General features: G+C 40.8%; 1 protein-coding gene and 1 pseudogene across 5 annotated transcripts in view; one reads left to right on the top strand and one right to left on the bottom strand.

The window, feature by feature from the left end:
• The window catches only part of THADA (THADA armadillo repeat containing), a 327,764-nt gene extending 317,489 nt beyond the window's left edge, over positions 1-10,275 (bottom strand). For 2 of the 5 annotated variants that reach the window (XM_081591966.1, XM_081591967.1), the window contains exons 1-7: positions 10,159-10,275; positions 6,639-6,738; positions 6,251-6,345; positions 5,175-5,305; positions 2,572-2,723; positions 2,422-2,454; positions 2,126-2,174 (exon numbers count right to left, since the gene is read on the bottom strand). In XM_081591966.1, the coding sequence (XP_081448092.1) occupies positions 2,126-2,174; positions 2,422-2,454; positions 2,572-2,723; positions 5,175-5,305; positions 6,251-6,345; positions 6,639-6,714 (536 nt within the window). In that variant the 5' untranslated portion in view covers positions 6,715-6,738; positions 10,159-10,275. Of the gene's footprint in view, positions 1-2,125; positions 2,175-2,421; positions 2,455-2,552; positions 2,724-5,174; positions 5,306-6,250; positions 6,346-6,638; positions 6,765-10,158 lie in introns of all 5 variants that reach the window. The other 3 variants (XM_081591968.1, XM_081591969.1, XM_081591965.1) reach the window with 2 other exon arrangements.
• Positions 10,276-12,896: 2,621 nt separating this feature from the next.
• On the top strand, positions 12,897-15,790 carry LOC145545621 (SS18-like protein 2 pseudogene; annotated as a pseudogene).
• Positions 15,791-25,843: the final 10,053 nt, after the last annotated feature.

Genomic DNA, 25,843 nt, shown 5'->3' with positions numbered 1-25,843 from the left:
ACCACTCAGAGAAGAGATCGAACTTGGAGTGATAAATCTGGGCATCCTAAGTATAGCGATGTAGCTGACACCAAAGAGGTGGACAATACTAAGCAGTCAAAACAAACAGAATGGAAAGGACAGAACTCACACTGAAGAGATGAACAGAGAAAGAGAAACCTAAAAGGGGACGAGAAGGAGCTCCTGGTAAGGCAAAAGAGACCTTGGGTTAAAGATGGCCGCTGCTGCTGCTGCTAAGTCGCATCAGTCATGTCTGACTCTGTGCGACCCCATAGATGGCAGCCCACCAGACTCCTCTGTCCCTGGGATTCTCCAGGCAAGAATACTGGAGTGGGTTGCCATTTCCTCCTCCAGTGCATGAAAGTGAAAAGTGAAAGTGAAGTCGCTCAGTCGTGTCCGACTCTTCGTGACCCCATGGACTGTAGCCTACCAGGCTCCTCCGTCCATGGGGTTTCCCAGGCAAGAGTACTGGAGTGGGGTAAAGATGGCACACAGGTGTTACTTTTACTCTCCCCTCAGAGCCTCCCTAAACCACAGGCAAGGGATTTAAAACATTGAAAGACATAAATACACAAGGGCAACAAACAGACAATAAGACAATACTAAAATTTTAGTAGCAGATGGATGAGTGATAACTGACTTAACAGAATCAAGAATGATTCTGAATCCTAAGTCAGAGAACACACCCAGAGCAACCTAATTTGCAGCCCCTAAAGGCTAAAAAACTGTTGCCACCAGGTGCTCCTTGACATGAAGGAAAATGTAGGGGTGAAAACAGGAAGAGTGGTTACAAGACTGTTGAAGAAGAATGCCAACTCTGGACCATACCTCCCAGCTAGCAAACACTCCTTGGTTTTACCTCTAGGAAAGGTAAAACAGCAAGTGGCTGGACAGGAAGAGAACACACAAAGTTAAGGCAACGATACCATATTGCAAGCAGGATAATTAGGAAAATATCTGCACAATAAATGGTAAATACCAAGATCTCAGCTTTATTCCCTCATTCAGCAACCAGAATATTAAGCCAATGGTTTGAAAGGTTCGTCTTTGGCAAATCCACTACCCATGCAAAAAGACCTAAAGATACTGACATCAAGGGTTCCCCAAAGAAACAGTCCAGCTAGACCAGACTTCAATAAAGCCTACAATCAACCGTATCCATACATGTGTGTGTGCTTAGTCGCTCAATTATGTCCAACTCTTTGCAACCCCATGGATTGCAGCCCACCAGGCTCCTCTGTCCATGGGGATTCTCCAAGAAAGAATACTGGAGTGGGTTGCCATGCCCTCCTCCAGGGAAATTTCCCAACCCAGGGATTGAACCCAGGTCTCCTACACTGCAGGTGGATTCTTTACTGTCTGAGCTACCAGGGAAGCCCCCATCCATACGTACAGAGGTTCAAATCAAGTCTCAGTGCCCTAGTCTTAAATGAGCACTCAGAGAAGGATTACCAGACTTCCAAGGAAAGTTTCTGGCAACAAACACAGTGACCAAAAGTAGCGAACAAAAAAGCAGCTTGAAAGAAACAGAGACCCATGTAAAGATAGGAAAACTTTAAAAAAAGAAAACTCTACTATTATTATCCTCAGAGAGATAACAGAGCATATGTCATCCATGAAATAAGAACAGGATGCTATGAAAAAGAAATACTCAGGTAAAGAAAAGAACTCTTCTCTTTCTCATTTAGTCTCATAACTTATTTGATTTTTTAAAATTAAATATCAAATCTCAAAAAATAAATTTAAATAATTGTATCTAATATTAATGGAGAGGGATGGAAAGAAGTACACTCTGGATCCTTCTTAAAAATTTCCTTGTACAAAGACACGGCATGTGTGCATGCTAAGTTGCAACAGTCATGTCTGACTCTTTGCGACCCTATGAACTGTAGCCCACCAGGCTCCTCTGTCCATGGAATTCTCCAGGCAAGAATACTGGAGTGGGTTGCTGTGCCCTCCTCCAGGGGTGTTTCCTGACCCAGGGATAGAATCCACGTCTCCTGCAGCTCCTACATTGCAAGCAGATTCTTTACCACTCAGCCACCAGGGAAGCCCATACAAAGATAACGTACAACTGCAAATGTGCATATGCACATGCACAAGCATGAAGACCTGCAACACTTGCCTATTTTCTTCTGAGATTTCAATTAAACTCTTCTGCAGAAAATGAAGCACTGAAACAAAAAGGACATAACGAAAAATCAGAATTTAAAACTGTAAACTCTGACTTCAACACAAGAAAATATTTAAAATCATTGCTATCTAAAATGATATCATAGAAGCAGAAATTTAAAAGGAAGGAGCGTAATATACCTTCATCATCTGCAGTACTCCACTCACTGCCAAGAAACTTAAAAGAATCAGTTACAAAATGACTTATACAAGCAGTCACCTCTCAGAATAAAATAAAATAGAACTTACCATTTTCAAGAAGATTATTAACACTTGATCTACCTGTGGGGAGAAAATTAACACTGGTAAGGAGTTTCAGAACTAAAATTAACACCATTTAAAACACTGAGGGAATGACAGATGTTAGCCAGAAAAAGTACTAGAAAAAAGCTAGTTTACCCAAGTCGAAGTTTTCCATACAGGAAGATATATTGTCAATAACTTTTCTGTAAGAGTAGAGATCGGCAGTCATATTTAATTCTTCTTGAAGACGAGAAGTAAAACTTTGTGTAGCCTCAATTAGAAAAAATTCAGGTAGGCCATTTAGTGAGCTAGAAAAAGAACCAAATATTAAAAACTTGACAGTCTTAGAGTATGTTCAAGGAAATGTTGGGAGGGAAGAGAATATTACAAATGAAGAAATATTGAACTATACCTTCAAAATACAGTCAGAAAATAACTTCACACCACTATCATTGGAACTCCTTGGTCTATCATCTCTCCTCTGCTCTTACTGTTTCCAACCTGCTTCACTCCCTTTCCAAGGACTAACCTCAACAGAGCAGCCAGACTGGTATTACTAAAACACCATTTATTCCTCTGCCTAAAACCATCCAACAATGTCCTTCTCAGTCAATGCAGTAGCCAAAGTGCTTACAATGACTTATGAGACTTTACACAATATGGCCCCCCATTATCTCTCTGGTTCATCTTGATCCTTGTTCACTTAGCTCTAGCTACACAGCCTTCCTCCATTCCAACAACATGCCAAAGTCTTTGTTCTTGTTATTTCCTCCACCCGGAATTCTCTTCTCTCAAATATCCCAATGATTATTGCCCATTAATCATTTCCTCATTCCTTTCAGGTCAATCTCAAAGATCACCTTATCAATGACACTAAACAAAGATATCTGAAAAGACTACTATATTTTAAACTGTAGTCCTCACCCCCATCCTTGGTACTCCCTTTCCTACTTCTCTGCTTTGTTTCTTTATCCATAGCACTCACTCCCTCTAATTCCTACATATTCTGCTTATTTTTCTATCTCCTGTCTTCCTCTTAGAATAACCTCCATTCTGGATTGTTTCATTCACTGTGTCCCCAATGTCTAGAAGAATACTTAACACATAGCAGATAATCAGTAAAAATCTACTGAATGGATAAATTAAATATAATGCCAATTTTACCATAGATAATCTAAATTAACATTTTTTTAAAAATTGACTCAACAATTCTAAAGTTTTTCTGGAAGGAAAAAATATTTAAAAATAGGAATATTGAGGAGTACAATTTAGCAATACCTATCAAAAATTTTGATAGGTATATGTCTGGTCAAGAAATTTCACTTCTAGGAATTCATTTCAGAGAAATACACACATATAATTACATACACAATTAAGAATATCACTGTAGCATTGCTAGAATAATGAAAACTTGAAAGCAATCTATCAATGGAGAAGAGATTAAATAATATGTAATATGGCATATGAATTTCAGTGCATCCATATTATGGAGTATCTATAGGTGTTAGAAAGAATGAGGACTTCTGGTGGAAACATAAAATAGTGCAGCCATATGGAAAATTGCTTGCAAGTTCCTTGGAAAATTAAAAATAGAGTTACCATATTCAGCAATCCCACTTCTGCATATATATCCAAAAGAACTGAAAGCAGGATCTCTAAGAGATATTTGCACACCTATGTCCAAAAAGCAGCACTACTCACAATAGTCAAGAGGAAGAAGCAACCCAAATCTCTATCAGCAGGTGAATGGATGGACAATGTGCTATATAAATACAACAGAGTATTAATCAGCCTTAAAAGGAAGGAATGCTGTCATGTGTTACAACACAGATGAATCCTGAGGACATTAAGTCAGTCACAGAAAGATAAGTACAAATATTCCATTTATACAAGGTACTAAAGTAATCAAAACCATAGAAACAGAAAGAACAATGGTGGTTGCCAGGGACTAGGGGGATAAGGAAATAAGGAGTTCTTGTTTAGTGAGTACAGTTTCAGTTTTATAAGATGAAAAAATTCTAGAGATCCACAGCATAATGATGTGAATACACTTAACACTACTGAAGTGTACACTCAAAAATGGTTAGGATGGTAAATCTTATGTTATGTGGGGGATTTTTAACTACAACTAAAAAAAAATAAAGACTATACTGACATGAAAATATCTCTAAGACATTCTTTAGTGAAAAATAACCTACGAAGAAACACCCAGAGTATAACCCCATTTATGTAAAAACATACATACACTAAATCCAAAGACAAGATCTAGAAAGAAACACCAAAATGTTAAGTGATAACCTTTACTAAGAAAAAAGAGAGGCCAGAAATAGTGCAATGGAAAGCTCACTTTTTATTTTGTGTACTTCTATATAGCTTTAAGTTTTTACACTAAGCATATATTTCTATATTACCTATGTAATTAAAAATGTTTAAACAAAAACAGGACAGAGAGAAAAAAAACAGCAGGGTGACAGGTTTAAATTTAACCAATAATTACATTACATGTACATATACTAAACCAGGAGTCTGCAAACTATAGCCTACAGCCTAATTTTTTAAGGTCTGGGACCTGAAAAGTCTTTTACATTTTTAAAGAATTATGATAAATGAATAAACAAAACAAAGACAAAATTGTATGAATTAATTGCTAAGTGATATATTTCATTTCAGTTTTACCAAAGAGGGAACCTTAAATACTAGTTACTTTCGGTCAAACTGAACATTTACAATGCCTAACTTTGCTTTCTTTTTTTTCTTACCTTGCCAAGACTTTCTTCAAGGGATTCTTTAGATTCAAAGAAAGATAAATGCCTGCTAAAATATCCAAACAACTTCGAATAGTGGGATCACATGTGCCATTTTTATTCGCCTTCTCCAGTAAGGGCACAATCTGTAATCCAAAAAATTCAAAGTTATAGTAATTTTTTTCTAATATCAAGTATAGCAAAGTAACATGGATTCAAACACTTTAAGTCTCAATTTTAATGTGTAATATTTTCCACACTACACTGTTTTAAACACCTATTTCAATATTTAACTTTTTTAAACCATGCCCCCAACATTCACTTTACCCTCCAGACCCACCTTCACTGAAAATTACTGACTTGTTAATGGCTTAAGGTACAGGAATTCTGTAGCATTACTGAAAACCAATGATACATTTAACTGCTTTCCAAAAAATACTATGCAAGTTCAAACGATAAATTCTAACATCAAAACACTGGTAAGGACAATTTTTACATTTTACGTTAACTTTTTAATGCGTCTGCTAAAAAGTTTTGAAGATCCAGATCAATAGAAATATTTTTTTAATTTATCTCCACCAAAAAGGTATGCACTATTATCTCATTATCCTACCTTTATACAACTCCAACAGTGGTAAAACCTAAATACAGCTTACATTGCCACTTTGAATAAAAAAATATCAAAAAATGAATAGAAAAAAAAATTCCTATTCTTTAATGATACATCAGTATTAAATAATTAGGAGCCTGGAGAAGGAAATAGTAACCAACTCCAGAATTGTTGCCTGGGAAATCCCATGGACAGAGGAGCCTGGCAGGCTACAGTCTATAGGGTACAAAAGAGTCCACAGGACTTAGTGACTAAACAGCAACATATGTATATATAAGGATGATTCATTCTGCTGTACAGTAGAAACTAACAAACATTATGGTGCATATATATACTCCAATAAAAATTAATTTAAAAAATAATTAGGAGCCAAAAATTATCAGTTAATTTTAGGACTTCCTTGGTGGCTCAGTTAATTTTAAAAGTCCATAATAGCATGATAACCTCCAAGATGCATCCATGAACATCAGATCAGCCTTACCTGTTTAACATAACGGATCTGTGACACTCCATCAGTGAGTTGTACACAATGCAACAGCAAAGAAGCTACATTTTTCCCTTCCACATCAGCCAAAGCTACATAAAACAAAACAAAACAAAAATGTCTTCAATGATTTCACAATATATAGATAAGAGTTTATCTTTGTTATGTGTTCTATAAAATTTAAATATTTACAAACAAAACCCAGGAGAACTTAGACTGAAGACAGATGTTTAAGAAAACCATTTTATATCCAAAACTGAATGTAAAGAACATGGAATAATTAAATTCCAAGAGTTTCAACATTCTGTGAAATGGAGTCCCAGAGATAAATAAACCATTTGCAACCTAGAAAAGAGATAAACAAATTAAGTCAGAAATCACTTACATTTCAAGGTTTCAAGGTCCTGATGACAAATGGTCAATGAAGTAACTTGTGTTTCTTTCTTCTTCTTTACACCCATTTTAAATAGAATTAACAGTAGTCACTACAAGAAAGAAGAGTTTTAAGACACTGCTTAAGGAGTTCCCTGGTGGTCCAGTGGCTAAAGCTCCGTGCTCCCAATGCAGGGGCCTGGGTTCAATACTTGGTCAGGGAACTAGATCCCACACGCCACAACTAAGAGTGCAAATCTGCAATGAAGATGAAAGATCCTGCATGCCGCAACTAAGATCAGCACGCTAAACGAACAAATAAATAAAAATAAATATTTTTTTAAAGAGACTGTCTAATGCACTGAAGAACTCTGTGCTGTTGATATTTGGCGCCAGATAATTCTCTGCTACAGGGTATCATCCCAAGCACTGTAGGACATGGCCTCTGCCCACTAGATAGATGCTAGTAGCATCCTTCTTCCTCTAAGTTGTGGCAACCGAAAAAAGCCTCCAGTCATTGCCAAATGTCCCCTGGGAAGCAAAGCTGCCACAGACTAAAACTACTGGCCTAAGGATTGCTGTTTTGAAAAACTATGTTTAGACTCAAGAAGAGTTTATTACTGTCTAAGGTTACTTTTACCTACCCAGTCTTCGTATTTTAAATACAGCAAACCTTCATTTTAAACAAATAAACCAGAACGGCTTTTCAAAAATATACTAGGCCTACCTAACCTCCGTGACTTCTTGGACTGACAGATCAGGAGGTATCCTAACAAGCTGTATCTTGATTTCTGAAAAATATTTGATAAAGGAAACTTTCATATACTATCCCTGTGAGTTTGCTTTTAGCTAATAAACAGAGTTTGTTTCAGCTAACAGGATTCCCAATAGGCTGAACAAAGATACTCAAAGGATACACACTCAGAGTACCACGTGGTCTGAAGACAAGTCGCTAGGGAAACACCACATGGGGTTCTCTTCTTGAGGATTTTTAGCAGTGTTTATCATGTAGACATTAGAAGACATAATACAGTGAATTAAGAAAGACACAGAGCTAGGAGCATGTGTTGGATGATGGAATCAGGGTTTAAAAAGTGAGCAATAAACTGGAATAAGCTTACCAAGATGAAATAGAAATAAATGTAAAATGCTGCTTTTGCATAAGAACAAAACAGTACAGGATTTATAATACCCAGAAATACACGACAGGGAAGTAGGAGAGATAAAATGTGATTTGAAACAATTCAACATGTGGTTTGTGAGCCACAAGCCAATAGTACAACATGACTTAAAAACCACATTAGAAATCAGCTAGACCAAGGGATGGTCATCTTCACAGGTCAGGGAATGTATGGAGCATTAGGTGCTGTGCTAGTAGCCATATCTTAAGAAGCCATGGAGCTTCCAAGCTTCCCTGATAGCTCAGTTGGTAAAGAATCTGCCTGCAATGCAGGAGACCCCAGTTAGATTCCTGGGTCGGGAAGATCTGCTGGAGAAGGGATAGGCTACCCACTCCAGTATTCTTGGGTTTCCCTTGTGGCTCAGCTGGTAAAGAATCCGCCTGCAATGCAGGAGACCCGGGTTCGATCCCTGGGTTGGGAAGATCCCTTGCAGAAGGGAAAGGCTACCCACTCCAGTACTCTGGCCTGGAGAATTCCATGGACTGTATAGTTCATGGGGTCACAAAGAGTCGGACACAACTGAGCCACTTTCACGTTCACTTTCCAAGGAACAGCCAGATTTCTGAAGGGCCTGGAGAGCACCTACCTCCCTTCAGAAAATAGTTCAGTAAACCAAAGGTGTTTGGCTTAGAGAAAAGAGGACAGGATGAGTGCCTTAAAAGAGCTGCTGTTGGAGGACTAATTGGGAGAAAGAGGAATAGATTTTATTCTGTAGTTTTTGGGGGGTTTTTTTGTGGCCACATTGCTGCACAGCTTGCAGGATCTCAGTTCCCTGGACCAGAGATTGAACCCAGGGCCACAGCAGTGAAAGCGCTGAGTCCTAACCAATGGACCACCAGGGAAGTCCCAGATGTCTTCCCTCTTAGATGGCTATAGAATTAGGAGATGTCAGTGCAAGCTTAGGGAGGCCAATTACAGCTTAATACAAAGGAAGAAATCTATGGTTCAATTATAAAATGAGCTGCCTTTCAGAGAACTTTCCAACACTGAGAATATCCAAACAGAAATTCAATGAACCCTTTTAACCTGGATCCCTGCAATAAACTCCCAATTGGTCTCAAATTTCCATCCTGCTTCTGAAGAGTCTATTCTTTCCACAGTCATCAAAGCAATTTTTTTCAAATTTAACTACTCTCTTGCTTAAAAATTTCTAAGGGCTTTCATTTATACTTAGAATAAAATACAAATTTGAGACTTTGGCCTTCAAGGCCATAAATAACCTGGCCCTTCCTTCCTCTGCAGTTCATTTCTCTTTACCATCTAGGGGACTTTGCACATCCTGACATCTCTACTGTTAGGCTTATTCCACCAAATCTTTGCAAGGCCAACTCCTCACCATTCAGGTCTCTTCCCAAACATTACCTCCTCTAAGAAGCCTTCCATGGACACTCTATTTAAAATTCCACCACTTCTACTCACATATAGGTCATTTCTATTGCTTTATTTTCTTTATAGCACTTACTACTACCTGAACTTACAAGAACTTGTTTATTTGCATATATGTCTCCCCTAGTAATAAATTCAATGAAGGCAGCAAGTTTAATCTGTTTTATTCACTGTTTTAATCATCAGTTCCCAAAACAGTACCTGACATATATCAGGTCCTTAAAAATTTTGGATGAATAAAGTAATGAGTTAACAAACATTTATCAGTGATGTTCTAAAAAGTATGTGTACTTTTAATAGCAGAAACTTGGACTACTTGTCATCTTAAGTAAGTTCTATATCCAAGTGACAAGCTATAGTCACCTCTGCAAAGTAAGAAATTAATACAGCAGTGAAATAGGAAAACCCACTTAACAGAAAATGGTAATAAAAATGGACACTGCTAGAAAGGCATTCTGTGATGAATGGTGAGCAAATTTGCAGCAGAATTTTATCGTGGAACCCTCAAGACTGCACAAAGAGATCTGGTGCTTATGCGTGCTCAGTGGATGCCCAAACGTTTGTCCTCCCAATAGTGGAAAATCTCGTGCCCACCTTAAGGCACTCCTTAAGTGGCCAGAAGATGCTCAGTAAATTATACTCCTCCTGTGCCCCACTGGCTGCTTCCCTTATGATTGCTGCTCCAGTGAAACCTACACCTTTCTAGCTGACTCCCACAAACATTCTGTGGACAATTTCCCAACCACGTGGAGTCTAGGGAATGACAAGTGGTTGGGGGGAAGTGGTTACAGTGCTATCTCCATGGAGACCTAAGCTTCCGGAAAACAATTTCAAGACCGCCAAATTCTCGCGTAACTAAAGAACGGGAATTGATGTGCATCCCCTGGCTGCCCTAGTAAAGTGGCCGAGCGGTGGAGAGTCGCGCACTACCGCGGCTCTGGCAAAGAAGACGCCTGGAAGCCAAACCTCGTGCCCGTGAGCGTCTGAGAAGAGTCGCAGCAGTCAGGATGAGTCCCGGACGCTGGTCTAGTTCTACGGTGTCTGTGTAGCTCACAGCGTGGTCTGTAGTCGACTACCGGGTCCGGGCGAGGGAGGGAAGTGATTGACGTGGAGGAAGCAACATCGCGAGAATTGAGCCAGGGAGCTCCTCCAATCAGGAGTTCAGATAAGTGTTGATGTCACCCGGGAACCGGTGCTAGTGTAGTTTTGTTTGACTCGATTTCAAGGAGAGCGCGGAGTGCTTCACCCACCGCCTTGGCTGGGCTAGGCGCCGCTTGTCTCCTTCCGTTTAGGGCAGCTCATACTGTGGCCTCCACACCCCTGAGTGCCTGGAAAGCGCTTTTGCCTTAATCCAGACGTTCCAGCCTCCTCAGCGCAGAGAAAGGGAGAAAACTGCCTCCGGGCCGCTAGAACCGGAGCCTAAAAACTTTAGAGCCTGTGAGATGGGGTAGGGGGTGGGACGGGCAGTCCCCTGAAACTACTGTTTGAACTTTCACTAAGATGAGGAAAGGAAGGCATGGCAGCCCTCTTCATTATTCTTGCCTGGAGAATTCTATGGACAGAGGAGCCTGGGTGGGCTACAGTCCTTGGGGTTGCAAAGAGTCTCAGGTGACTGACTAACACGATAACCACGTTTTATCAGATGGTTCAGACCTTTTTAAAAAGTGCATAAATAAAATAAGTAGGTGCCAACTTTTACTCTAGCATCACGGACTCAATTGCCATCAGTATGAACAAAGTCCAGGGGATAGTGAAGGAAAGGGAAGCCTGGCTTGCTGCAGTCTTTGGGGTCGCAAAGAGTCAGACACGACTTAGCGACTGAACAACAATCTCTACTCTAGAAGCTGGGGTGGGGGGAGTGGATGGGGACGGTAAGATCAGAAAATAAACACAGGCTATCTATATTCAAGTGCAATTAATTTGGGAAATATTGATAAACATTGAATTTCCCCACACCTTTAGCCAGGTTAATGATTTTAAGTTTTGAGTCATGACTTTTCTAAATTTTATCTCATCTTCTTTTATTCTTCTTTGTAATTTTATCACGTGTGTGTATTACTAAATATATCTTATTTTGTTTGATTTTGAACTTTATTTATGGAATTGGTTTGTTTTCTCCAGGACTTTGCTTCTCTCACCATTGCTTTTGGCATCCACAGAAAAGCAGGTTCCTATAGTTATTTCATTCACGTCCTAAGTCACCTCAGTCGTGTCCAACTCTGCGACCCCATGGACTGTAACCCACCAGGCTTCTCTGTTGGTGGGATTCTTCAGGCAAAAATACTGTAGTCGGTTGCCATTTTCTTCTCCATCGGATCCGACCCAGGGATTGAACCCGAGTCTCTTATGTCTCCTGCATTGGCAGGAGGGTTCTTTACCACTAGTGCCACCTATTCCATTGTTTAATATGCCACATTTATCCATTCTTCTGTCGAAATTTGGATAGGTTCCAGCTTTTCCTCTAACAATGCTACTGTGAACCTCCTTGTACCTGTCAGCTGATGAGTGTATGTAGAACTTTCTCTACATCAATTTTTTTTCTAATTTTAATTGGGACTGAGAGTAAGAAATGCATCGTACCTTAAACCAGCTACACCTGAATACTCATACATTGTAACTGCAAGAAAAATTTCTTGAACCTTGAACTATTTATTACTCTACAGGAGCTATGTGCTCTGATATTTTCTGTCTTCTTTTTTAAGTTGGGGTAAAATACAAAAACCAAAATTTACCATCTTTACCATTGTTTTTAAAAAAGAAGAAGAAAAAAAGAAAGAATAGGCCCAGAGTGGAGCCACTAGCCCCAAACTCCATTGCAAACCAAGACTTCATTGCAGTTTCAGCCTGTCTCAAGAAGGAATTTCTAAACAGCACTAGAGAGGTAACCTTACCTGAAACAATCCTTTCTTTTCCTTTATTGTTAACCTCCTTGTCCCACGTCATTTCTATAAAAGCTTCCCATTTTGTACCACTTATGGAGTGCCTTCCTGTTTACTAGGTGGGATGCTGCCTGATCCATGAATCATTGAATAAAGCCAATTAGATCTTCAAATTTACTTGGTTGAATTTTGTATTTTAACACCCTTTTTAAGTGTTTCCCTTTTTTCAGTATATGTTTCCAGGTCACTGAAATTAACTTCATAACTCTCTGAATTCCAACCCTTTTTAAATTTTGGCCCAACCATTTGAAAGTAAGGGGCAGACATTGTGACTCTTCCCCACAAAATTAGAGCATGAGCTTGGAGGCAAAACAAACACAACAAACATGTATGTGAAAAGGCAGTAACTGCCATTGAGGAAACAGGGGAAACAGAAGATGAGAATGGACTGTGAGGAGATTTGTTGCCATTTTAAATAGAGTGGTCAGGGCAGGCCTCCTGGAGTAAAGATTTACAAAAATTCTGTGTGGGGGAACAGCCACTGCAGTGGTATCAAGGCAGGAGGTTGGTGTGGAAGAACCACAAGGAGGCCAGTGTGGCTGGAGCCAAGTGAGCAAAGGTATATGTTATAGGGGATGAAACAAGGGAGTTTCCATTATGTAAAGTCTTACAAGGACTTGAAGTGAAGTGGGGAGTCATTTTGAGCAGGAAGTAATAGGATTAATCTACAAAGAGCCACTGGAGCTACTTTGTTGAGACTAGACTTTAGCAGAAGTGGAAAGACCTGTGAGTGAAGAGGCTATTGCCATAAACTAAGCAGGCAAGATGCTGGTGGCTCAGATCAGAACGGTAGCAGTGGAATGTGAAGAGTGGACAAATTCAGGATATGATTTGGAAGTAACCCAACAGGATTTCCTGGAAGATAAAATACGGTGTGAGGAAAAGAGGAGTTAAAGATGATTCCAAGATTTCTGACCTCTGCAACTGGAAGGATAAAGTTGCCATTCATAGAGTGATGGGGCAGAAGTTTGCTTGGAGTGGGTTTGCTGCTAAGTCGCTTCAGTCGTGTCCAACTCTGTGCGACCCTATAGACGGCAGCCTACCAGGCTCCGCCGTCCCTAGGATTCTCCAGGCAAGAATACTGGAGTGGGTTGCCATTTCCTTCTCCAGTGCATGAAAGGGAAAAGTTAAAGTGAAGTCGCTCAGTCGTGTCCGACTCTTAGCGACCCCATGGACTATAGCCTACCAGGCTCCTCCGTCCATGGGATTTTCCAGGCAAGAGTACTGGAGTGGGGTGCCATTGCCCTCTCCGTGGAGTGGGTTTGAATGGGTGTAAAAGAGACTGGGAGGAAAGGAACTGACGATGAGATCCAGCAGAGACAACTCCAGTGCTTCTAGTACACAGGGGCAAATAGATGGAGTGGTAACTTCAGGGGAAATAAGAGGCAAGAGAAAGTTCAGGTTTTAAAGACTGAAAGAGTAACATGTTTGGAAAAGAGCTTTTTTTTTTTTGTAGTCACCTTGCACTGCCAGCTTGTAAGTGCTCACTCAGTCATGTCCGACTCTGCGACCCCATGGTCTGCAGCCCACCAGGCTCGTCTGTCCCTGGAATTTTCCAGGCAAGAATACTAGAGTGGGTTGCCATTTACTACTCCAGAAGATCTTCGAACTCCAGAAGAGTTCAAACCCACATCTCTTGCACCTCCTGCTTTGGTAGGCAGGTTCTTTACCACTTGCCCCACCTGGGAGGCCCAACTTGAGACTATTTTAAATTCTCTGCTTGAGGTTTTTCAGAACATAACATGAATTTGGGCTATGAACCATTTTTTAAGTAGCTATATATTTTATTAGTAAAAGTGTATTCCAAGGGAATTTTTGAAGACTCGGTAATCCTTAATATATAAAAGTATAAAAGAAAACACATAAGTGGCATCTTATTGTGAAAGTGTGGACTACATAAAATCATGAAAAGTTATTAGTGTATCTGGGTTTTAAGTGTAGTTTAAATATATACCTGTTAAAGCAGGTACAAATTCCCTCATTTAGGGAAGGGAATATTTTTATAGTTATTTAATGACATATTTTCATGCATCATGATTTTTTAACTTCTTTTACATTTGAATAATTAAAATTTGACCTTTTAAAACCACAAAAAAGGGATTTAATTGCCTATTCATTTAATACTTGGTCATAAACTTCACTCCACTTGTGGGTATCTCCTATAGGTGTTGTTTTCCATAACCGAAAATCATAATAGTCTATCAGTCACCACATCCTAAAAAAGTATACTTTATGATAAGCTGCCAGCAATGCCTAGTGATTTATGTAATTAAGGAATCCCTCATAATAATCCCTGTTTAATAGTTTTATGTGTAAAATGAAATCCAAAAGCATGTACTAGAGCTATGAATATGATTTACTCTTTGTTAATATATTTTGTTCTTTGTTAATATAATAAAAATGTTATTTGGTAATATAAGTTTGTCCCCAAGTCAATGAAAGAAAGCATGATACTTCTATTACTTACCTACCGATACATAGTAAATGATTCCTAAACTTAATGTCTAAAACACTATTGTGCTGAGCTTAGTTGCTCAGTCATGTCCAACTCTTTACGACCCCATAGACTGTAGCCCACCAGGCTCCTCTATCCATGGAGATTCTCCAGGCAAGATACTGGAGTGGGTTGCCATGCCCTCCTCCAGGGGGTCTTCCCAACTCAGGGATCGAACCCAGGACTCCCGCATTGCAGTCAGATTCTTTACCGTCTGAGTCACCAGGGAAGCCCATAAACACTATTAACACTTATTATCTCACAGTTTCTGTGGGTTAGAAATTCAGCAGCTACTTGGCTCAGTCCTTCTGGCCAGAGGTCTCTGATGAGATTGCAGTCATCCAAAGGTGTACCCTAGGGCTAGAGGATCCATTTCTAAGATAATTCAGTGGTGCTTGCTGCTTAGTTACTCCCTCTGTGGGCCTCTCCTCCAAACTACTTGAGCATTCTCACAACACAGTAGCTGGCCTTCCCCAGAAAGAGCAAGGTAGAAGCTTCAATGGTTTATATGGTCCAGCCACAGAAGTCAAAGAGCCATCTCAACAGTACAGTACTGATTACAAAGGTCAGCCCTACTCATTGTACTGGTCATTGTAAGAGGGGACTACACCAACAGATAAATGCCAGAAAGCCAGTGTAATTGGGGGGCCACTGTAGAGGCTAGCTACCCCTGTCTATAACACATTTGCAAATTTTTCTTAATACTTAAAATATACTGACTAATGGATCACAACTGAGAAATTATTTATGAGTTGTTTGATTATAATTTCCACAGTAGACATTATGGAAACACTTAAATGTTCTTACATGTGTTTTTACAAACTTACTTGCCTTTAATGACATACATTTTCATAGACAGCCACAGAATTTAATCATAAGGCTAGGTTTACCAGATGCACAGGGCTTCATGGGGCATGGATATCAGCAGCCTTCATACTAGACTGGCTGACAGACAGAGCAGAAGTCAATCAAAATGATCCAGTGGGTCCTAGAGGAGAATGACCAGCTGATCTGCTGTATCATGGGTTTCAGAACAAAAGCCTGGCAAACAAGTGCACCCAGTACGAGCATGTGTTGCATAGAAATTCTCATTTATTTGGCTACCGTCACAGATCCCAATCCAACCAGTGCTTCAAAAGCAATGGCTGCTGTGAGGAGTCATTGAATGTAATTATTTCCTATGAAGTAGAGACAGAATCTTTACCATCTCAACTGCTTAAAACATAAATGCAACTTCTGTGACTCTAAAAAAATGTGAAGAAAGCCACTGAATTAACTATGCTCAGTGTAAATATTTATTTTAATAATTAAGCAAATTCCCTTAAAAAAAAACAAACCTAGGTTTATTATGAGTAAGGATTCTGATCTTATTCTTTCCCTACCTAAGAGCACATATTGGCTGTCTTCTATGTACTCTTTCTTTCCCTCCCCATACACCAGGCTCCAATTTATGAGACCTTCTCAATATTTCCTAAAAGCACTGATCTTTCATGCATTGTACTGTGCTGTCTGCTCAGAAGGTCTTTCTATTTCCACCCAAGAAACTTCCTCACACTTCAAAGATCCATCTCACGTATCACCTCTTCAGTGAAATTTCACATGTGTGATAGAGAAATTCTTGGTGTTTTCTACCAGTAATTTTGTCTCAGCATTGTCACTTTGTTGAGACATGCTAGTTATTTGTATCCTTGCCAGTCTTCCTACTAATTTATGAACTTTTCCAAGACAGGAACCATTTTTAGGTCCTTGTTGACTAGTACAGTGCCCAGCATAACTCACCAAATACTTGTTCAGTTCAGTTCAGTTCAGTCGCTCAGTCGTGTCCGACTCTTTGCAACCCCATGGACTGCAGCACACCAGGCTTCCCTGTCCATCACCAACTCCCGGAGTTTACCCAAACTCATGACCATAGAGTCAGTGATGCCATCCAACCATCTCACCATCTGTCGTCCCCTTCTCCTCCTGCCCTCAATCTTTCCCAGCATCAGGGTCTTTTCAAATGAGTCAGCCCTTCGCATCAGGCGGCCAAAGTATTGGAGTTTCAGCTTCAACATCAGTCCTTCCAATGAACACCCAGCACTGATCTCCTTTAGGATGGACTGGTTGGATCTCCTTGTTAGCTTGGGATAATAGACCATCAAGTTCTTTTCCTTGTTCACGTGCAGTGATGCTTACTTTACCACTATGTGGCAGCAAACTACAGAATTATTTTTGGCTTTCACTAAGGAGTTCAGCCAGGATGAATGTTCACCAAATGTCAACAGTGATTTTTCTGGGGATGAAATTACAGAGGGCATTCACTTACCAAGCTGTTTATTTCAGCATTGTTTGATTGGTAGTGTATTTTTCACATGGATTATAGAATTCATCCAGAAAGATACATAAAACAAGTATTTACAAATAGATTTTAGGTTATTAACTTCATGCCCAGAAGTATGTTAGAAAAGCTTGACAGCTCAGTTTAAATGATGTATTTATTTTGAAATACAACATTCAGATAGAAAATTATTTTGTTTATAAAAATTGCTCAATATTATGTTTTTAAAACTCATATTGGTGCATATAACTTTTTTATATAAAAAAACCCACATATTTAAGCTTTAAAAGAAAATTTCAGTGAGTAATTTAAAAATTAGGTGGCTCAGTGGTAAAGAATCCACTTGCCAATGCGGGAGATGGGGGTTTTATCCCTGGGTCAGGAAGATCCCATGGAGAAGGAAGAACCCACTCCAGTATTCTTACCTGGGAAATCCCATGGACAGAGGAGCCTAGAGAGCTAGAGTCCATGGGGTTGCAAAAGAGTCAAACATGACTTAGCAACTACACAACAACAAAATCTCTTCAGAGGAGCAAACTTGTAGATACCTACCACTGTTTCTTTGGGACATCTGGGGAAGAAATCTCTAGGACAGGAAGGGATGGAAAGCTTGATTTAAATTTTAAAAGAGTAGGACTCAGCTAGGTCCTGCGAGGGGAGAAAACAAAGTTTGTAAAACAGAATTTCTTGGAAAAGGTAAAGATTGTGTTGTTGTTTTTTTTAACTATAGTTGATTTACAATATTAATTTTAAGAGTACAGAAAAGTAATTGGTTCAGTTATACATACATATTCTTTTCCAGATTCTTTTCTATATAGGTTATTACAAGGTATTGAATATAGTTCCTTGTGCTATATAGTAAGTTCTTGTTGTTTACCATTTTATATATAGTAGTGTGTATTTGTTAATCCCACATTCCTCATTTACTCCTTCCCCCTTTCCCTTTGGTAGTCATAAGTTTGTTTTCTTTGTCCGTGGGTCTGTTTTATAAATAAGTTCCCTTATATTATTTTTTAGATTCCATATGTAAGTGATACTATATAATATTTGGCTTTGTCTTACTTCACTCAGTATGATATTCTCTAGGTCCATCCATGTTGCTGCAAATGGCAATATTTCACTTTATATGGCCAAGTAATATTCCATTATGTGTATATATGTTAATACACACACAAACACACACATACACCACATCTTCTTTGTGTATTCATCTATCATAGACACTTAGGCTGCTTCCATATACCTGTGTACTATTCCATATTCATATTTCCTGTGTCTATAATGAGAATCCTTGGACAAGTTCTTTCAGCCATGAGGACAGAAATTGACTAGTTTGGGGTAATGTTTTGGAGATATATTGTTCAATACTCCAAATACTCTTTTCCAGCTGTTCTACTTATGGAACATAGTAGAAGTACCTTTGAAAGGAACTTAAATGGTGTTAAAAAATGACTAGGAGGCCCAGTCAATAGAACTCAGGGTGGGCTGATTGAGTACAGCAGTAGGTGAAAGACAAAAATTGGAGATGATTTCTAGGATTCTGGTTTGAGTGAATACACTGTAGTGGTCCTATTCCTCTGGCAGGACTAAGTTGAAAGCCTGCAGAATAGCTGCTTGGAGCATTTTGGGGTATGAGTAAACATAGTTATGTTCTATAAATAAAGGGCAGAGAGGAAACCAGAGTTACTCAGCAGGGTTGGGAATAGAATACACTGTGTGGTAGACATGGCTGTAAGTCATATGCAGCTAGCAAATAACTTTTGGGGCTTCCCATGTGGCTCAGCTGGTAAAAAAAAAAAATCCACCTGCAATGTGGGAGATCTGGGTTAGATTCCTGCATTGGGAAGATCCCCTGGAGAAGGGAAAAGCTACCCACTCCAGTATTCTGGCCTGAAGAATTCTATGGACTGTATAGTCCATGGGGTCACAAAGAGTCAGACACAACTGAGTAATTTTTACTTCACTTGAAATATAGTTAACACTCTCGCCCCTTTCAGGCAAAGCCCAGTTCACTTCTGTGGGCACTTCTGTTAGAAAGTCTACAGAATAGGGCCATTCAACATTATTTTAAAATATCATGCAAAATAGTGTCTCCTTTCAACTGAATGCTCCACCCTAGTGTCTCATGGTACCAGTTCTCTGGCCACACACTAATGTCAGCACTTATAGCCTACTGTGCCTAGAGTTACGTTGCCAGAGCTTTTGCCTTCTTTGGTCAGAAGTGGCTTAGAACATGGTGATGCTCTCCCTGCCTGAGAGAGGAGGGACTTGAGCAAGGAAAGACCAGGGAAGGTCAGGTCTATAATAGTGACCGCCAGCATTAATGGGGCACTCAACACAAGCCACACCTCTTCTCAGCCCTCTGCAGAGGAGAGCTCTCTTTATCTTTACACAAATGTATAAATATCAGCTAATTACTTTCTCCATTGTGCAAATGAGAAAACTGACTTTTCTAGAGGTTAAGAGAAAGGATTGAGTCAGAGACCCAAGTGTGATGCTTTTCCACTAAGTAAACTAACTTCTTTCAGCCTCAGTTTTCTCATCTTTTAATAATAGCTAGTTTCCTACATTGCTGTGATAAGTAAATGAGATTGCACATGGGAAGTGCCTATCAGGGTTTCTGGAACAGAAAACATGTTCAATAAATGGTCTATTATTTTTTCCCACTCACACTTGATGGTCAACCACAAGCCCTCTTGGGCTCACTTGATTTTCAGCACCCTCAATGGTAGGCTGAACAAAGATTCCCCAAAGATGTCCATGTGGTAATCCTGGGACCTGTGAATGTGTTATCTTATGTGGTAAAAGGGACTTGGCAAATGTGATTAAATACAGGATTTTTGAGATGAGATTATTGTGGATTTCCAGGTGACCTCTATCACAAGAGTCCTCATGAGATGGAGGCAGGAGGATTGAAATCAGGAAAAGATGTGATAACACAAGCAGGGGTTAGCATGACATGTTCTGAAGATCAAGGAAAGAGCCACGAGCCAAGGAAGGCAGGCAGGAAGAAAGAAACGGAAAGACAAGGAACACAACCATGCTGACACCTTGATTTTTAACTCCATAAGACCCATTTCAGGCTTCTGACCTGCAGAACTATAATAAAATGAGTGTGTGTTGTTTTAAGCTACCAAGCGTGTAGTATTTGATGTAGAAGCAATAACAAACTAGTATACTCCCTAACTAAAAAAGAGGGTGGATGCCAGGCTCCGTTTACTTCAGTGTCCAAGCCAGACCCTCTCCAGTGTAGTCACCTGGCCCTCTGCCCTCAGCCCCTTAGCTCAGACAGCCTTAGGGCTAGTGAGACTAAACCCTGTGCTCCTGGGATTTTTTGTGTGGCGCTTTTTTTTCTTTTCTTAATTGAAAGAATAGATTTTGAGGAGAGAACAGACATGGAGCAGAGAAGTACAGAATTGAAAATGAATACAAGTGCAAGCTGTTTTGTTAGTTGTTTTTTAACCACAGCAAACTAGTACAGACAGACCCGATACAAAACATCACAATAAAGGTTCAAAAATCAAGGTTCTCCCTTAGAAAGGCTGAAAGATTCAGTCTCTGAACTTTGGAATTTAGGCTGCAAGCTCTCTTTGAGGATAGATCCCTGGGTGTCTAGCACAATCCACGTTTTCAACCGGATTGGAACAGGAGAATGGCCGCTTGGTCCAGTGGTAGAAGTGGATGCAGTGTTGGATATCCTGTGCCACATGACCACTGAAGTTCCTCCCCTCGACGCAGCGCCAGGTGGGGGCGTACTTCTTAACAAACTCCTTCCGGTGTGGGGCTGCAGTGCTCTCTAGGTCGTATTTCTCCAGCCCACCAACAGTGCATTCCAACCCGAGTCCTGCGCATCTCTTAAGCACATGTGCGTTTTTCATTATGGTCTTCCGGTCTCAGGTGGTTCCTATGGGGCCAGGTCTGGCTGACAGCTGCGGTCTCCTAGGGGAGACCTAAGCCTGCCCCCAAATTTCCTGGCTTGTGTGGCACTCACCTCTGCTGCTGGTGCTGCTGCTGCTGCTGCTAAGTCGCTTCAGTCGTGTCAGACTCTGTGCGACCCCATAGACGGCAGCCCACCAGGCTCCCCCATACCTGGGATTCTCCAGGCAAGAACACTGGAGTGGGCTGCCATTTCCTTCTCCAATGCATGAAAGTGAAAAGTGAAAGTGAAGTCGCTCAGTCGTGTCCGACTCTTGGCGACCCCATGGACTGCAGCCTACCAAGCTCCTCTGTCCATAGGATTTTCCAGGCAAGATTACTGGAGTGGGTTACCATTGCCTTCTCTGGGCACTCACCTCTGCCTGTGCTCAAAGTTTGGTGTGGGAATGGGTAAATTCAGGCAGTGAGGGTCTGTCTCTTAACAGCGTGAAATATTTGTCCAAACCCAGCTACCTCTTCCAAGCCTGGTAGCCCACCCAGGTGGGCAGGAGTTGAGGATTCTCAGAAGAAATAAACCATCCTGTCTGCACCCCAGCACGCAAGAAACTTTTGTGCTGTTCTCGAAGGGGGAACATACCTCAAAGGGTCCTACAAGAAAAGCAATTACTGCCCAGCTCAGGAGTCTGGCTTAGACTAGTTCCTCACTTTGGAAGCGTCTACCTCTGGGACAACATCCTAGGCCCCTATACTCAGAGCTGTCCTGTACTAAGGAGGAATGCATGTGGTCCCTTCAACTAGACCCCTTCCCCCAATTCCAATCATTTTCAAGTATTCCTTAACCCAGACCTTCAGAGCAGGCAGAGCTGGGATTCTCATTTTACTGATGGAGAAACATATTCAAATGGAACAAATGACCAGTGTGCAGTGGTGCTGATACTTAGTCCAGGGCTCCTTCCATTATATTTCAAACTCTCCTTTTTATATGCAAATAAGGCCAACTGTCTTGGTGACACTTTCCTACAAAATGAAACAATGCCATAATAATAAGGTCTTGGGGAATTAATGGTACTAAATGGGTAATTTGGGTTTAATGTTAAATCCTGGAGTAAGTGACCCAGAGCCAGAAAGAGTGGCTTTCTGAGTGTCTGGTGGCCAAATGACAATGTAACTGAAACAACTGGGTATTGATACTATCATCATAGGAAAGTCATGCATGACCCAGAAGCTGAGTGAATGATTTGAGTGTGAGCTCTGACTTTTAGGGCCTGAAATGACGAAGATAAAATGTTAAGTCTCCAAATAAAGGTCAGAGGTTTCCACAATTATTTCTGCTTAGTGTGAAGAACCTCATAGTTTACAGTGAAAGAGCTCCTTTATCCACTTATTCAACGAATATTTATTAAATGTTGTTCTTAAGTCAGTTCCCCAGGAAACAGATTCTAGGCAGAGATTTGTGTAAAGGAGAGTTACTGGGAAGTCCTCTTGAGAACAACCCTGGCAAGGGCTTGAGGGAAACAGGACCAGTCAGAAAGTGTTGAACTCTGATGAATTTGCTACAGAGGCCTTAGCCAATCCTACTGGGAGCTCTGGAGTTGTTTGGAAGGGACAGAGCTTCTGTCCTACATCGAGCAGTTATTGGATCAGGTAGTGAGCTGTCTGTCGCAGCTGAGACAAGCCACACTGAGGGGACAAATGCCTTGGCCCCTACTGTGTTCTGGGCACTGTGCCATGGTCTTTGTGTGTGTATGTTAGTCACTCAGTCATGCCCGACTCTTTGTGACCCTGTGGACTGTAGCCCACCAGCCTCCTCTGGCCATGGAATTCTCCAGGCAAGAATACTGGAGTGGGTAGCCATTCCCTTCTCCAAGGGATCTTCCCGACCCAGAGATGGAACTTGGGTCTCCTGCATTGCAGGCAGATTCTTTACCATCTGAGCCACAGAGAAGCCCATGCCATGGTCTAGTGATATGATATTGAACAAGACAAGGTCTCTGCCTTCAAAGGTAACTACGAGTGCAGAATTAAAGGATAAGCAAAAACTTTTTTTTAAGAAAAAACAAGGAAATAGAAAATTATCTTGTAGTTAGAAACTGTATCCCATAAACTTAACAAAGAAAAATCCTTGCCTTTTATTGATGGCAATTAAAAGGTTGAAATATTTAGGGTGAAAAATTAGTTCACTATCTGCTGATTAAAATAATTGAAGAAGAAATAAAAGTCATCCAGGAACTGTTCTAGGGAAGCTTGCATGGTAAATGTAATTGAAGCCACAGGAGATTACTTTGGTGTTCATCTGTAATGGACGGTGGATCCCTTCAGCCCTACCCAAGAATAGGTAATGGGCCTTTATCTCTATGCTGAGGCCTGCAAGAGGTCTCAGCTACTGGAAAAGAGGGCTCCCTTTGCAAGTGGGAGTGTACTGCTGTTGGTACTGATTCAGCTCCTGTCGGCTTGGTGCCCCAACCCAATCCCCATTCTCCCAGCCATCCTCTCCCCTACGTTGTTTTGTCCCTCTTCTTCTTCCACCTATAGAATCTTTATTTCATCTCAGAGAAAAGTGCTTGCCTGTTATCCCAGTGTGTTACTTATAGCATGACAATAAACTCTGTACTTGAGCCCTTTAGGGCCTAAATATTTGAAATAAAACAATTTCTCAGCCGTGAGTTTCAGAAAAATCACGTGGACCTTAAAAAGCCAAAAATTGCCTTCCTTGTCCCCTGGTTGAGCTATGGTGTCCGTTCCCTGAAGCAGGAGGAGTGGAATTGTCCTGGAGGTTTGGGTATGGGCAGAGGACTATAATAGAGGTACCTGTGGACTGTGCTAAACCCTGTTCAGAGCTTCAGATGCTGGCCTTCAAATGAACATCTCTGTTTGGATGCCCTGCTTCAAACTCCTATTTCTTTTTGTCTTGTTTCAGAATTCTCCTAAATTCTCCATATAGCTTGTTTCCTAAAGCGGCAAAAACTCTGAGGATCTTTCTTTCCCTTGAACTCCACTCCCTCCCAGCTGACTACTCACCAAGTTCTAGATAGTTCCATATTTGCAATAACTGTCCTAATTCAGGACACAGCTAACAACCTCCTTACACCAGCACCACTGACATTCTGAACCATATAATTTCTTGCTGTGAAGTGTCCTGTGTATTGTAGGGTGTTTAGCAGCATCCCTGGTCACTACCCACTAGATGTCAGTAGAACCCTTAGTTGTGACAATTAATGTCTCTGTACTAGTCCTGTGCTGGGCCATGTTGGAGGCAAAAGGAAAAATGTGTGCCCTATGTACACTTATCGAAATGTCCTCTCACATTTTGAACTAAGTGAAAAAAGTTAAAGTTATACAATAACAAGAAAACTGAATTTACTCTTTGCTAATGTGAAATCTGAAGAAAAAAAAAGATAACTGAAAACCATTCCAGAGATACTTTGCAGAGCCCAGTACAAAATGAAAAGACAGGGCCCCTTCTTAAATTATGAAGAATTCCAAGACAGTGACAGCAGAACAGTAGACAATTGGGGAGCCCTCTCTAAGTGTAGGGTCCCTCTGCATGTGAGGCCCTGTTCACCTGCACAGTTCCCATACCCTTGAAGCCAGACCCGAACCCCACATTACCCAATCAGCCTGTTGGGAAATATGACAGCTGTGTGGGCCCTGGGAACCCCAAGCAGATTGGAAACAACTGTTTCCATTGCACAATAACACAGAGCCCTAAAACAAACAACACTGTGAATTTTTGGCATTCATTTTGATTTTTTCAAAATGTTACATTAGTTTAACATATTACTTATCTTGGGTTCTGAAGATTTTAGCACCCTCTTAAATTTTGTACCTGAGGTGAGTTCCTTCTTAATCTCAGCCCCGCTCTAGGCTTTGTCAAATGTTCCCTGATGGCTCAGCAAGTAAAGAATCTGCCTGAGACACAGGAGACGCAGGTTCCGTCCCTGAGTTGGGAAGATCCCCTGAAGGAGAGCATGGCAACCCACTCCAGTATTCTTGCCAGGAAAATCCCATGAACAGAGGAGCCTGGTGGGCAGTGTGGGGTCACAAAGTGTCAGACACAACGGAAGCGGCTGAGCACACGCTTACCTGCTGATTTAGAGTAGTAAGTCTTAAACTTTGGCCTGGATCAAAATCACCTGCAGGCCTTGTTTGAACACAGATTGGTGGGTCTCAATCTCAGAGTTTTTGATTCAGTAGGTCAGGAGTGGGGCCTAAGAATCGGCATTTCTGAGTTGTCAGGTAATGCTGAAGTTTCTGGTCCAGGGCACATGGAGAACCACTGCTTTTGAGCCTTCCTTTCTGTCATGCCAGTGAGAATGATATTTTCAAAATCCAAGGCACTTCTCTGCTTAAAGCTCTTCAGTGGTCTCCATGCCCTATAGAATACAATACATGCTATTGGCATGGCATATATTACTTCGATGGTCCCCCTCCTGTGCCTCCTGCACAATTCTACTAATATAGGACTGGATAACTCTTATTAAGTATCCTTTAATACTCAAATCAGCTCTCATCTTTATAAGCCTCTAGATTGAGTTATGTGTTTTTTCTTTGTCTTCTCATTGAACATTGTGTATACCTCTTCGTTAGCACTGAGCTTTATGCTAAAGTCTACCCCATCAGAGAGCAGAATCCTGGAGAACTGGAATTATCTTTACTCCTCTAGTCCCTGCTCTGTGCTGTGCTTAGTCGTTCAGTTGTGTCCAGCTCTTTGTGATCCCATGGACTGCAGCCCACCAGGTTCCTCTGTCTATGGGTAAGAATACTGGAGTAGGTTTCCGTGCCATCCTTCAGGGGATCGTCCGAAACCAGGGATCGAACCCAGGGATTGAACCCAGGTCTCCCACATTGCAGGTGGATTCTTTACCGTCTGAGTCACCAGGGAAGCCTTGCTATAGTCTGCTGCAAACAAGTGCTCCAACAGCATCTAAAGAACTGAGCTGGACTTACCCAAATGCTGTTCTGTTATGGTGGAGTAAAACAAAGAAGAGGTGGCAAGAATACACAGAACTGTACAAAAAAGATCTT

This window comes from Giraffa tippelskirchi, chromosome 4 (genome assembly GCF_054371585.1).
Source record: "Giraffa tippelskirchi isolate mGirTip1 chromosome 4, T2T-mGirTip1v1.2.pri, whole genome shotgun sequence".
Lineage (NCBI taxonomy): Eukaryota > Metazoa > Chordata > Mammalia > Artiodactyla > Giraffidae > Giraffa > Giraffa tippelskirchi.
Note: the sequence above shows the minus strand (reverse complement) of the source record. Positions and strands in the feature narration are given on the sequence as shown.